The sequence below is a fragment of the Morone saxatilis genome, unplaced genomic scaffold (assembly GCF_004916995.1).
Source record: "Morone saxatilis isolate NCDOM2014 unplaced genomic scaffold, NCSU_SB_2.0 Contig1, whole genome shotgun sequence".
Taxonomy (NCBI): Eukaryota; Metazoa; Chordata; class Actinopteri; family Moronidae; genus Morone; species Morone saxatilis.
This window is the reverse complement of record NW_023339651.1, coordinates 13,157,927-13,172,781: the sequence shown is the minus strand read 5'-3', so window position 1 is coordinate 13,172,781 and position 14,855 is coordinate 13,157,927. Positions and strand designations below refer to the sequence as shown.

General features: G+C 40.1%; 2 protein-coding genes across 2 annotated transcripts in view; both read left to right on the top strand.

Annotated features, from left to right (window-relative positions):
- Positions 1 to 1,230: 1,230 nt before the first annotated feature.
- Positions 1,231 to 3,225, top strand: LOC118329978 (pseudouridylate synthase 7 homolog). The gene is made up of 4 exons (XM_035664344.1): positions 1,231 to 1,365; positions 1,768 to 1,897; positions 2,109 to 2,200; positions 2,647 to 3,225. Exons 1-4 carry the CDS (start codon positions 1,323 to 1,325, stop codon positions 2,781 to 2,783), a joined length of 402 nt encoding a protein of 133 aa, XP_035520237.1. The 5' UTR covers positions 1,231 to 1,322; the 3' UTR covers positions 2,784 to 3,225.
- Positions 3,226 to 14,443: 11,218 nt separating this feature from the next.
- The window catches only part of LOC118334027 (SH3 and multiple ankyrin repeat domains protein 1-like), a 33,147-nt gene continuing 32,735 nt past the window's right edge, over positions 14,444 to 14,855 (top strand). Inside the window, exon 1 of the mRNA XM_035669844.1 lies at positions 14,444 to 14,455. Within this exon, the coding sequence (XP_035525737.1) occupies positions 14,444 to 14,455 (12 nt within the window). The remainder of the gene's footprint in view (positions 14,456 to 14,855) is intronic.

Below are 14,855 nucleotides of genomic sequence, written 5' to 3'. Positions count from 1 at the left end.
ACACGTTATTTTTTGCTCTTGGTTTACCTAAGAAAGAGCCGTATATTGAATAAAAAAAATCGATTTATCCCACTTCCTGCTCATGTGAACAATACATGTTTATATTATCGCACTGGTCAATTTAGATATAGTTAATCATTGCCATTAGTGGGTCCAAATCGTGAATCTATCCCATCCCTTCTTTTTGCTTATGTCTATCTCCGTGTATACACGGGCTTGCCCCATTTAGGATCTCCACATATTATGCACATGTGAACGATATCAGCTAACACACTGATTGTATTATTCTAATAGATGACGATCAAGAAGACACGAAAAAGACCATATAGTGCCAGTACACCCTAGCCGTATGCATCCAACCTTACATCACAATTATAGTGCCTAGCATTACAAAAAACACAACACATTCTGCTTAAAAAGTTAAACGTACAGCCCTGGAATACAACACACACAAATATATAAGCGACTAGAGAGCAGGTTTCTGTGCTCCCCTTAATGAGGGTATTTGTTCTTCTTTCAGATCCCTCGTAACAACGTCAAAATGATGTACATCCACAGCACCGAGCGTGGTGTGGAACACTATGGTGAGCCGCAGAATCGAAAAGCCTTGCCTCCAAGGCTGGTGGAGGGGACTGGTGCTCAACCAGGAAGTTAGTAGTTACCCTTTTAAACCTGGCTAAGGAAAAGTTCACAAATGTTTTGGAAATTGCTCATATTCTCAATTTCTTCAACCTGGATAAAAATGGTTGGGGTTGTGGATTTTGTTTAACCTTACTATCTGAGCCAGATCAGCTGTCCTACGCCTTTTTAACAGTCTTTATGCCCTAAGCTAAGCCTCACCTGTCCTGCTAGCTGTAGCTTTGTATTATAATGCAGAAAATGGAGATTTCAGAAAACACATTTTAATTCATCTTCCTGCAGACAACAAACCATAATTCATTTTAAGAACAGAAGACATTTTCACAACAGCCAGTCTGGACATGAAATAGTAGCGGTAAACCACAGGTTGTGTCAAATGATACAATAAAGTAACTTTACGAAACAACATCTTTCAATTCAGACACGTGACACAGCACACACAACAACAACAGATAACAAACAGACACAAACACGCTGAACATGTGAAAATGAATGGTGTTCAAACAAAGTAGATTATTTTGCAATTCTACTTCAAGTTATCAGTACTACTCAGATAAATATATATATATATATATATATATATATATATACACACATACTAAAGTTGTCTCTGTGTTTATAAAGCCACAGCACACGTGCTGTCTGCAGAGGAGGCTGAAAATTGCTCCATCCATGACATTGTGATGCCACTTCCTGGGTTTGATGTCATCTACCCCTCTCATCATGGTAAGAAATGGCTCTGTGTGATTTTAAAGTTCATTTATTTGCATGTTAGATAGCTGTGAAAAATAGCATTGGGTGGTTTTAACACTAATTTATGTGAAAATAACACCCATTCCTCTTAACACACAGGCACCAACCACACACAGCTATATCGGCTTAAGTGGATACAAATGTATATAACTAAACTGCTGATTTAAAAAGCTAAATGAAAGGAATAAAACAGAATTAATGTAAGCATACAACAGAAAAGGAAATGAATGTATACAATAGTTCTGTGTATATAATTATAAGTAGTACAGTCTAGACCCGCTCTATACAAGTATCCTTAGATGACTGATGTTAGGATTTGGTGCTTTACAGATAAAATTGAATGAATTACTTGTAATACTTCTGTCTTTCTGTCAGTGGGCAAAGGTTACAGAGAGCTGCTCACCGCAGATGGGTTGGACATCGACAACATGAGACACAAAGTGAAGGACTATTCTCTGGCTGGAGCCTACAGACGCATCATCATCAGACCCAGTGATGTCAGCTGGTTAGAAGCATTGAATACTAGTGTATTATTTCCTAACATGCTGTGGCACTGTTGTACAAAGGCCTTTTTGGTGTTGTATACCAACTATATTGTTATACAGAGGCTGTTATTGTGCACTGCAGGTATTTGACTGCTTTTCTTCTGTAATCTGCAGTTCCTCTAATCACCTCTAATCTGGTGTGTTGTGGTATTTCTGTTTGTTTTTATGCAGGGAGGTGATTCAGTATGACGACCCCAGGATCTCCCTGGTGCATAGTGATTTTGAGAAGCTGGAGAACAAACCGGCTCCTGTCTTTAACAAGGGTAAGTTCCTTTAGGATTATTTTGGTCCGTTGTGGTACACTGGACTAAACTGGAGCAAAAGAAAATTAAACACCAACTTTTTTGTCTGTATTTTACCGACTATAATGCATTACCTAACATAGCAGATCAGTTTGAACTGAATGTTTAACCGATTTTGTCCCTACACATCTTTGCTACATTACTATAAGAGAGAAATGGAGATTATTCTAAAATAGCTGTTACCCATGCAGAATAATTTAAAAGATGAAATAAGTGATGAAACTTCAGCTTCTTCCCACCTTGATGAATATGCTTAAAGTAGCCAATTAGAGAAGATGTACTTGTTGAGATGTATGAATGCTTTTGGTTTCTCATATATAACAAAATAAACATCAAGTATGAGATGAGTTGTTTGATAGCCTTCTTTGCACACATCCTGACACATTCTTTCTCTCCGCTTCCAACAGAGGGGAAGTATCGGGCTCTGCGGATGGAGTTCTCCCTGCCTCCCTCAACCTACGCTACCATGGCAATCCGAGAGGTCCTCAAGTTGGACACTAGCATCAAGAAACAGACACAGCTCAACACCACTTGGTTCAACTGAGACCTAAACACATTTTGGTATAAAACGGACTGCTGCTGCAGGCTGCAAAGCACCTGTCCACTGTGGCTACGTACTGTTGTGAGTGTTTTATGTGTGTTATGTGTGTGCGAATGAGAGCGATTGGGTTCTGTCTGAGCCCAAAGGTAATTTCTTTGAAGTACAAAGAGCAACGATTTATCATTATTCAACTTTTTTTTTTTTAAAAGAAGTAGTGTTTTTACTCGCTCAAAAGTGTTTCTTAGCTGCAGTGATTCAGCATATTTTGACAATGATTTAAGCAAACCTTGTTCTTTCAGGGTGTCGCATACATTATTCCTTACTGCACAGGATGCTCAGCATGCCCTCTTTGTATAGAAATTAGTTTGTTTTTTTATCTTTGAGCTGAATGTGTGAATTGAAAAAACTCTTGAAGTGAGGAATTAAACATGGCGAGTGTTTAGTATGCAGTGTCTTTGTCTGTTATTATTACGTTTGTTTTTTTTTGTTACTGAGAACAAAAAAAGAAGATTAAGAGTTCTGTCCTTCCCACATGAAGGTATTAAGCTACACAATGTGGCTAAGATTACATAATCACTACCTCCCTCTTCTGGCCATCAGAGTTATTTAGGATCTGAATTGTATTTTGGGCTCTAACCAGTCTGCTGCTGGTCAAAACAGGCTCTGTAGCGCTCACCATCTGGTATTGTGGCATATGCCAGCGGGCAGGATAGAGCTACAATCCCAAGCTAAATGCAGTTACTAATCATATCATTCACCCCAGGTCCATGTCTGCCCTCCTAGTTTTGGATTATTTTACTTTTTTGTTGTTTTGTGTTTCGATGCCGTTTGTAGCATCTATAACCTGCTGTACCAAAGCACAACTAAAGATATATTATCATATCATGACAAATAATAAAAATGAACAGACACACAAAAAATAATGGGAGAAAGATTATACTTTATTTTTTACTTTACTTAAACTATTTAGCTTCTGTAGGTCACATTTCATGACAGTTTGATACCCAAACATTAACAAATAATAGTAATGGTTATTATGGTTTTCTATTCTGATCAGCTCGGAAATGCAAATTCATATTATTCATTGACAAGTAAAGATTTAGGGGTGTGTGTGTGTGTGTGTACATATATTTGTATATGTATATATTTATATATATGTATATTCTACAGCGTGTGTGTGTGTGTGTGCGTGTGTGCGTGTGTGTGTGTGTGTGTAACAGAGATCGAGTGGCTAATCCCTGGGAGAGAAGTCTAATGTAATGGATACTGTATATTACACTGACACTTCTCTCCCCAGCATTATGTTTTATACAATCAAGAATTTTCTGAGCTCTTTCTGGCACTACTTGTCCCCACTCAGGAGAGTTATTTAGACCTTCACTGTGCAGTATTATGGTTTATGTAAATCCATATATCTTCTTCTTTGCTTATTCATTCCCCATCTCTCTCTTCGTAGCATTCATTTCCTTCCTCGCTCTCTTTGACTAGCTCCTAATATTCACCCCTTCTCTACATCTCTCTTTAATTCAGCTCAATAACATTTCAGTTGCAAGGTTTGGGGGTGCGGAGTGTTTGTCAGTAGTATGCAGAGCTGAATATGATGCTTGTGGCTGGGACCTAAGAGCAACACAGATGCCTTCCACATATTCCTTCCTTTCCAGCATCACTCTCTTCCCCAGCTCTCCCCAAACTCATTAAAAACCTATTAGATAATTAGCAATTACTGTTATATTGAGGGCAGATTAGCTGACATGTAGAACAATCGGCATGTTCAGGGAGTTGAAAATGGAGAAAGGAAGATGGGGGGAGGGGTTACAGTGGGGCACCCATTCTCACCTGGATATGTCATGTGTGGGCTGGCCAATTCTCACCTGCCGCCACCGTGCTGCTGAGAGCAGCTGGAAGTGTGAATTGATTCTAACTTCAGTTTTGGAAACTAATTATGACGATACCCGACCTAAGACAGATGCTTACATGGTGTTGTTGACTGAATATGTCTGCCCTCGCACGTTGCTCGACACAAGTCAAGCTCTGCGTTTTGTCCTACATCCTTTTGGGATTCATTCCAGGGCTTGTGGGATGACTGGAGTGAAAATGCGTTGGAATAAGAGTTGTGCCGTTACACACTATTTGGCGGATGTAAAGAATTTATGCATCAAGAACCCAGGGGTTCTTCTCAGCAACTAATTTGAAACAGATGTAGAGTCAACACTGCAGCAAAATCAATGTTTTAGTTTAGGGATGCAAAACAGCTGCATTTAGAAAGGGAAGCAATTTTGAATCATTTCAGCTTCTATCAGGAAAGTTAGAGCAACCTTAGAAATAGATGAGGAACACAGCAACCAAAAAAGTGCTGGCCTGATATGCTTTCTGAGGGGCCTCACTACCAAGTGGGGACCAGGACCCTGTTAGTCTCTGTTGACACAAATCTATACTCCAGGATATGTACTGGAATAACCATAATTGAGGGAGGTATTCATTTAATACAAATGGAGGATGAATGATGAACCTCACCATTACAAAAATGATCTTCAGAAGTAAAATTTTGCACACAGATCAGATTCATTAAAGGTCACAAAAAGCCAAATGCATTACTGCCTTAACATTGCAAAGTAGCCTGAGCTTTTTATTCTGTTTGTCGGATTGAAGCTATCTCTCTCTGAGGCAGTAATACCAGAGAGACTTGGCTTGAACTACTTCCTCATTTGGAAAGACCTCCAGTCGGTGCCCTGTTTGCAAGGGAGACTATTTTACACACATTACTAGATTTTTAAATGTTTGATTTTGACAGTGCATTCTTTGTAGTTTTAGATGAGGAACTCACTTTTCTGCCTTCCTCGACTTTTATGAACCGTTGAATTTTTTTCTTTTGTACATTCAAATCAGTTTCAAATTAGGGGCCAAGAAGAACCTGTGATTGATGTGTAAGTGTTTGTGTTTCATTAAATGTTTGCGTAGTATCTGGCCACAGTATTTTTGAGGAGAACATGCACCTACTGTTTGTTTGATATCGGGAATTCCAATGCGGAAAACCATCATGGTCATGAAAGTGTCCTCCAGCGGAGCCACTGTAGTCATGCTGCGCTCCATGAGAGCTCGTCTCTTCTGCAGCACATTCAGGCCTGGGTGATGAGGCTGCTGATTGGCTGCAATGAGATGATGCTGCTGCTTATTGGCCAGTTGATGATGTAGCGGGATTTGATTGGTCATGTATGCAATACCCCGGTTGCCCAGGTTACCCGGCCTCAGCGGTCGGTCTGCTCTCTGTCTGCCGACCACAATGGCTGCTGGTTTGACCACCTCGCCACCTTTCCCCTCCCAGGATTGTCGTCCTCCCGTCATTTCCTTTTCCTCCAGACCCTCTAACCCTCCATTCTCTGTGTCACGTCCACCTTCCCCTTTTCTGTTTTCTCCTCCCTGCTCCTCTTCCTCCTCTTCATCCTCGCCATCTTTGTCATCCTGACCGGGATAAAAGTGCTCGTTATTTCCCAGCATCCTTTGCTGTGCAGGGGTCACTGCAGAGAGGGCTGAGTGACATAGCTGTCATGGAGATAAAACATGGCTATCCCATGAGACTGGCTTCATCCTTAGAAACATGCTGTGGGAAACAGGCAGAAAAGGGAGTAAACTTTGGTCATTTAACTACACACTACTACATTTCATTAATAGAGTGAACTTAGCAAAATTAGAATGTGTGTAATTCAGGTATGTAAAAAGACACGTGCAAATAGAATAATAGAAAAACTAGCCACCGGCAATGCTAATAAGTCCACATGTGTGAATGAGCACAGAGCTGGTCCACATTTTCCATTTAGCCACTGGGAATGCATCGGGGAATAGCAGGCTGATGAAAGACATGCTATATATAAACTCTGTGAATTTGCATCACAGGTTCTTTGCCGAAGAGAGTGAGTTAGATATGCAGTTTAGTTTCACATGAGGTCAAGATCATTGCTACTTTGTGGTAAAGGAGCTGACCTATGTCTGACGCACAGCCCAGGGCTAACAGCTAAATGTGAGCTCCTTAAAGAAAAATTCCACCCTCAGATACTTGTGCGCTGGTACACATCAGTCATCAGAAGGTCATTTTGATACAGGTGTTATTTTTTAAATGAGGCGTTGCGATTGACCTGTTGGTGTACTCTCTGTCCCTCCACCTGCCTTTACAACGTCGACATGATTCAGTGATGCATTTCCCACAATACTTTGTGAAAACCTCAAGAAACAGCCCTGAAGATTCTGTGAAGCTACAACAGCCATAAGAAGAAGATTGCTGGCAGTATATTCCAAACTAAACAAATTCTGGTGTATTTCCACAAGCAAGGTGGTAGATTTGCAACAAATAACACAGAGCTTGTGCTTTGATTGTTGCTGTGTAGAAAGCCTATAGCCAGGTGAACTTGTCAATATTTCACACATGCTCTTTTACTACCCTCTAACACACCCTCACCTGCAATTGCTGAACATTTCGAGCTGTGTATTTTCAGTTTACTTTGATTTGTTCTAGTACAAAGAGGTTTACTTATTGCTTTGAGGAACTGCTGTACATCTATGGTTTGTTCTTTCCACAACTTGTAAGCTTTTCCAACCTGTGTGGACATCATTAAATGAAGCAGGTTACGTGATTAACTTAACACCAGCCCACGTTACAGTTTTAAGGGGCTTTTGGGTTTTACCCATCAATGCTATGCAGATGACTCAGTGAACCTGCTTCTAGGAGGTCACATCTGAAAATACAGGCATTTACTAAGTTTGCAGTTGTTGACATAGCTCGAGAATATGCCAAATTCAATTTAATTCAAAGTACGCTGCAAAAGAAAAGTTGTGCCCCTTAATTAAAACCCAACAAGTTTTGCATCTACATGGTGCTTCGTTCAACTGAGGGCTCTTTGAGTGGAAAAACGTGCAAAGAAATAATGTGCAATTGATTTCTTCCTCCATGAATGTCTACATAAGGTCTACAATAAGGACCTTGCTCTTTGATCTTGAGGAACTGACATCAAAACATGATCCTTCCTGTTGATGATTTAGACAGTTGAAACATTTCCCGCTACAAACTGACATTACACGAACAATATCTTGATTGACATGCTGTCAGCTCATCTGCATTAGGCCTGCAGGATGAAGAAAGTACTATCACACAATAAAACAGACCAGCATCACTAGCAGCTATTTAAAAAAACAGTCTTATAAAGGGTGGATTTTTGCTTTAAGATTGTTTCATTGCTTCACTGTGTTTCAGATTTGGCATACTGGCGCCTCCGTATGTTCTGTCCTGGCTTTTCTGTGGTGAAGTCTGGCTACAGGGGCTTTGCCATCATGCAGATCTGGACCATTGCCAACAGCCGCATTAATGGTGGTGAATGACGCAGGGGATCTCCCACTCTTTCATTGGCAGTTTGGTGCTCTGAATATCGTATGAGTTGGGAGTCTGTAATAGATGAGTATCAGAGTGCTCAGATGGACAGATGGAACTCAATAAAATATCACATGAGATTATGGAGACACAACTCAAATTAGGACACATATCTAAACTCATTCAACCACAGATTACCATGCAGGTAAAGAGTCAATTGGTTATTAATAGAATATGTAGAAAACATGGTGTTGATGAAGGTTAAAGGCGCAATTAAGTGATCTATGACTATTGACTTATCAACCTCTATCGGTGACCAAGGACATCGACAGGTGTCTGGCACAGCTTACAGTGGCCTGTAAGTGACATAAATAATAATGTAGAAATGAAGAAGCTAGTAAATAGCCAGAGATCCAACAGAAACATTTGATGAAGAGGTCATAGAGTATACTATATTCAAAATACCGAGGACCAGAGGACTGCTTTGTTGTTTTTTGGGTGGTTTTTTGGCTGAAAACTCCACCTTTGGAACGGTTTGGTTATGGATTAGGGCAAACCTTTTGGCTTGCGACTCCTCAAAATGAAGCAATGTCTAACTACAACCCCCGGTCATTGGTTGTATATGTCTACTGGTTGCAATCTGCTCACATTTCACAAAAAAGCAAAGATTAGAGAAATGTCTGAAAAAACAAGCCTAATTTTGGGTTGCAGAAATATGTTTTTTTCTTCTTTTCTGTCCTGATATTCATCTTGTGACTCTGATTTATCTTGTGAACCCTTGTGGGGTCCTGAAAACCACTGAGTTGAGGTTAGGCTCTGAGTTTGGGGAAATGGGATCAATCTGCTTGAAAAAATATATGAGATACTGATAAATCTGATCGGTAACTACAAAACCGTTTTATGTAATGGAACAAGAGTTACTGCAACTATACTATATTTCAAATGCCATAATTAGAGAGCCAGCAGTGTTTGAATGATTGACCAGATGTATGCAAAACAATCCAAGCCTAGTCTGTGTATCTCTCACTGGCCCAAAAGGAAGTATGCTAGTTGAGCATATCTGGGCGGAAGATAGTATACCACAGAGGGAAGAGGATTGACTGTGAACGATTCCCCAAGATGCTCTGAGAGTGACAGGGTGGGCCACTTTAACGCAAACACAATGTCTGTCAAAGCAAGAGAACCAGGGAAAGCAGAAAGAGGAGAAAGTGGTTGAAGTGGTTTGAAAAAAAACACACTAGAATACAGTATCTATCCATCTATCAATTTTTTGCTGCTTATCTTGGGCTGGGTGTCTGTGGTATCTAACCAAACTTTGCTAAGGTTTCCCACCACTAGCAGTAGATTTAAGGTTCTCAGTGCCATTGAGAGCTCAGCTGTTCAATTACCACTGGCCATTCTTGTTAGCATGATTTACATGTTCAAAGTTTATGTATCAGGCCTCTCTAATCAAAAGTTGACAAAGAGCAGCGTGTTAACGGAGTATTTTAGAGATTAACACTATCATTCAAGTACGCCAGGAGAGAATAGAGGAGGTTGATTTATGAACAAAGTCTCATCAAATATTGAACAACATTGAGTCTGCACTAGGCCAGATAAGGAACTAGAAGGACAGCCTGAAAGTAGACAGGAGCCTAATAATTGGGATGTAAAAGCGAAAGAGGAATACACAAGAGAGAAAGACAGTGAGAGTTGTAGTTTGCATAAAGCAGAGTAATCAGATTGAGTGAGAGAGTGAGAATGTGAGAAAAGGGGGGGGGGGAGAACTAAGCCAAAATCTACAGTAATGTAAGGATACAAGGAGGATGAAAGGAGCTTTAGAGTTTTGTGTAGAAGAAAATGCTCTTTGATGACATATTCTAACTATGGCAACTCCAATCACCCCTCCTGACATGCTCTCCTCTGCCATCATCAGTGGCACAAGTCATTTTGTCTTTGCCTTCCCCGTCATGTCACTCTACTCCTACGCTCTGCCACAACAATAGCTCAGACTTAGTCAGTTTCCATTTGCCAGCTGTTCGGCTCTCCTGTCCCTGTGCTGGCCATCATCTCTCCGACTAGTCTTGACTTTTCTTTCTCTTGGGAACAGGGTGGTGGACGAGAGGAATGAATTTCACCCTCCTGAAAGAACTGTCTTTCTGCATCGTCTCAGACGCTGAAACCTCATTTTTTACTGTCTTACATTGAATCTCCTTTTTTTCTGCCACTGACATTGTTCTTCAATACTAATATTTTCCTCTTATATTTTAAGGTCAGAGGAAGATATGCTCACCCTGCGCCTCCTAAGTACTGGTTGCTTGTAATGTCAGCAAGGAACTGAGGCTTCTTTTACTGTTTTACTTACTTACATACAACATGATTTAATACCAGATTCAATTCCTCATTTTGCTGTGATGGCTGTGATTGCAATGGTCAGCAGAAATTGCAGGCCACAATAGACAGATAACAGACAGAAAGCAATGAATATCTTGTGGCGTGCAAGGCTTATAACTCAAATGATTTTATTCATATCTGTCTAAGCTATTACAACAATGCAGTTTTATTAATATAACTGGACACATCTCAAAGTCCTGTATGCTCTAAGCTGTTAGAAAAAAAAATTGAGCACAGTGCCCTTATCTATGGCTGGAATCTGCTAAAGTCAGTGTGTAAATTTGTGACGTGAAGGATTTTACAGTAGTTTAAGTATTAAAACGTTTTCAGATGTGCTCTTCATAAATCCCTTAATGCTGAAAACTTCCTCTACTGTGTTTTATTGTTGAGCTGCAGTGGAGGGAAGGCCATACTAAAAAGACTAGCATAGGAAGAGACCTACTTGATTCTACTCCTGAAGCTTCATTTTTAGCTTCAGATAAACTTTCGACTGTATTTTTGCACACAATAAAGACTCTTAAGGGCCAGTAAAAACAGAAGGAATTATTGTCCATATGGGCACCTGACAGACTTAAAAAATTTGAACCTATTCTTTAACCTATAAACATACACTATATTATATAATTTTGCCAATGCTTTAATTAATTATAATATAATTCTAGGACAACACAATTCAGTTATGTCATATAGTTGCTTTTCCTGATCTTGTGAGCTCCTAACTCAAAACCTGGATAAAAATTTCAACAGTCATGCAATTTAAGTAGAAAAGAGGGACATCTGAAGATTTCAGATGTTGGTGAGTCTTTCTGCCCATGGGATGCCAATCCAGCAGCTTGAATTCTGATGATCAGAAGCCATGCAGAGACTCAAATAGAGGATTTCGATAGATCTGGGCCACGTGGGTCCACAGACAGTAAAGAAATGAAGTGAAAGTAAGATGAAGAATCAGGAACTGATTAATCATGATAACGAGGACAGAGATGGATCCCCTCCTTGAGCACCTGGAAGGCAAAGATGGATGGATGGATGGATGGAGAGATTTGCAGAGAGAGGTCACCGGTATTTCTTGCCTCTATTTGTCTTTTCTGAGATCTTCTCTGTGCTTCTTGCTTTTTGCAAAGTATAGCAAAATTGCAATAAAGACTTTGGGGCTCATTTGGCTCCTTTAGTCCATGGGGTTCCGTATAAACAAAACATTATGCATGTGTTAGCTAATAAATCAGACTCAGATTTACTGTGAGGCAAATTATGCACAGTGCAAAATAATGTTGGATCTGTGGGATTTTAGTGTCATCCCTATTTTACTGTATTTAAAAGGATAAAACATTATATGAATTATCTTCAGTTAAAACACCTTACTGTCACTGCACACATTATCTATGTGTGCTCTGTAGGGTTTGCTGTGACAGAGTGTTGGCTGTGTGCTGCAGGGGTTTCTCCTCTTCTTTTGGCCAATCTCAAATGAATATTCATTCCCATTCAGTCCCAGCACAATGAGCTATTAAGACCTAATGGACAGTCAGCTCAACTCATACTCATATTTCCCTTTTTTTTGTCAATCTCTCTATCTCTATCTCTTTCTCTCACTCACTCACTCTCTCCCTATGTAGGACAGAGCATGTGTATAGATATATTTTCAGTGTATCGGGTCCCCAGAAAGTAGAATTGGAGATCATCCAAGGAACAGATTGTCCCACTTTTACGTCCTGCAAAAGTGGAGCGGCCAAGTTCTGTCCTCTATATCCCTCTCTTTCACTGGGTCTCCACCCTTCAGCCTCTTTCACACCAGTGACGAGGAACCGTCAAGAACACTCTAGGCCTACACCAGCACAGGATGGATGGGATGAGTCACTAAACTGGTGGGGGGAGTGGGGACACTTTTAGTTTTATATGAATGGTGCATTAATAGCCATTAGGTCTGGGGGTGGTGCTCTGACGTAGGAGTTTAAGGGGGAGGAGCTAAAGTGGGATATAATAAGCGGGTACTCTACTGTATATAGGATCAGCACTCATTAAAGTTAACTTCAAAGGACAATACAGTGGACAAATCCTTTAAGTTTCAATATCTATTCTCTAAAACATGAAAATAGGCATTAAAAATGTGTTGACTTTCCTGTTGCAATGACAAGACTTGGCATTTTCAAGCGGAAATTGAATCTGTGCTTGATAAAATCAGATGAAGTACAAGTGCTTAATAGACAATCAGAGCGCTACTGATTAATTTTACAGGCAGATAACAAAAGCTGCAATAGATCTATCCTCTATGCACCCACAGTTCCTTGTATTACCATCAGCAGGGGAAGAAATTCTCCTATCCAACACAAACAGACGTCTTTCAGTCAATTGCATATCTGATCCTAATCAAACAGAAAATTATAACCCTGCTAATCAGTAATTAAGTGGATGATTGAAATAATTACTCCCATCTCTCCATTTCACAATAAACATCCTGTTCCTTTGATCTGCCTTCTAGCTCCATTCTCCCCATCACTATCTCACCAAGGACGAGCTTTTTTAGGAAAAAGGGGCCACAGCTTACTTCACAGGTTGCACGCCACTCGCCTGATGTTCTTAGCACGTGTGCATGCGCAACCACACATTCCACATTTTGACTCTTTAAGCAGCACTCAAACACATCTTTCCTGGAAAAAACGTCTAGCAGAAAGCAGCATTAAGTGCCAGACCCTGTCAGCCCGAGCTTGGCTGGCGGTCTCGTGTAGATCAAAGTGGGCTATCTTTCCCCTCAGACTGGATATAATTGGGTCAGGTGGAGCATGCGCTGAGGGCCTCGCTTGGGCTAAACTTGGCTGGATGGGCTGGGAGACCTCAATGCAGCACAGATTTAGGAGTGAATATCCCCTGCGCTCTTTTTGAGACTTCCCCCTTTCTGTAAACACTGTTTGATACAGTAGCTAAAGCTTCTTTGTCCGGCTACACAACAGAAATCCTTAAAGCAGAGTTTCTCAGCAATTACTTCCAGGCCCACAACCTAATTTTTAGTTCCCCAAATATTCACAACCAAATGTTATGTGAATGTGCATGTAGCATAGTTTTGGATTATATTTCCAAGCTGTAAATGGATGATATATGAAATAAAACATATGCTAAGTCGACTCTTCTCTTAAAATATAGCAATAATATATTTCTAACCCCCATGTGGGATACCAACTCCACGATTGAAAATAATAACACAAAATAATGTTTCAAACCTTGCAACATTTTATCTGACAATTTAGTCTTAATATAATATTAATGAAGCACACTCAATGTCTTGAATGCATTATTGTTGCAGACTAATTCATGTGGGCCACTATGTATGAGATGCCATGTTCTTTTTATTATGTATTTACTAATACAGTGTTACCGCAATGAATTAAATGAAACCAGATCCCAGGTCCATCTACACGTCTGTAGCAGCACTGAAACCAAACTTAAGTGTCTAAGAAGTAGTTTGTGTGGGTGCACAACACCCAGTATCTATTATTTTATATAACACAAACTCCCCTTCCACTCACTTCACATGATATGACAGAAAGTGCATTAAAATGTCATGAAAACAGAGACTTCAAAGGCAACTGTGCAGCAGGTTGCCTTCAGTTTCACAACAACAAATAAGGAAAGAAGCACAGATGCTGGGTCAAAACATCTATACAATTCCTGGTATCAAGTAACTTTTTTACATACATCTTTTACTTTTTATGCTTGTCCCAGAGCTCCCAACTAGGGAGACCTCAGGCCTCAAATACAATGAAAGCAGGCCACAGACACACAGAGATGAGCGCAGGTTTAAGGCTTTAGGGTGGATTTTATGGCAGATAAACAGCCACAAATAGACTGTCCACTGGTGACACTTTCACTTACCTTGCACGTCCATTCACATAAAGGTAACACTGAGAGACAAAAGTCAACAAGATACTAATAAATGCTGTTAGACATGGCTGACAAAGTGAGGACCATGTCGACGTCTGTCAGACCCCATTAGAGTTCATTCAAATACCATGTAATGGGCTCTACAGACAGGAAGACCCTCAATTCTTATCTTTGCACTCTATACTTAATACTATTAATGTGGTATACTCCAGACAAAGGGTTTTCTAAAAAAACATGTATCCTTAACCAGTAACAATTATAACCTGTGGGTGAAGAGAGAGAGTGTTAAGAAACCTTCATACACATAAAAAGTATTTTGTATCAAATGGGACCAAAAATGCAATGAAGGTATTTTTGCCTCATTTCCTGTCCGCACAGATTCTAGTACATGAAGGCACAGTATTAGAGAGAAAAAGGAATCAGGATTTTTCATTATTCCAAAATCCTTATAGCTGCACAATAACCCAGAAGAGCCT

Coding starts and splice junctions, on each gene's coding strand:
- LOC118329978 (XM_035664344.1), top strand. CDS start 1,323: ATGCCACTTCCTGGGTTTGATGTCATCTACCCCTCTCATCATG. Junction 1,366..1,767: donor CATCTACCCCTCTCATCATG/GTAAGAAATGGC, acceptor TCTTTCTGTCAG/TGGGCAAAGGTTACAGAGAG. Junction 1,898..2,108: donor AGACCCAGTGATGTCAGCTG/GTTAGAAGCATT, acceptor GTTTTTATGCAG/GGAGGTGATTCAGTATGACG.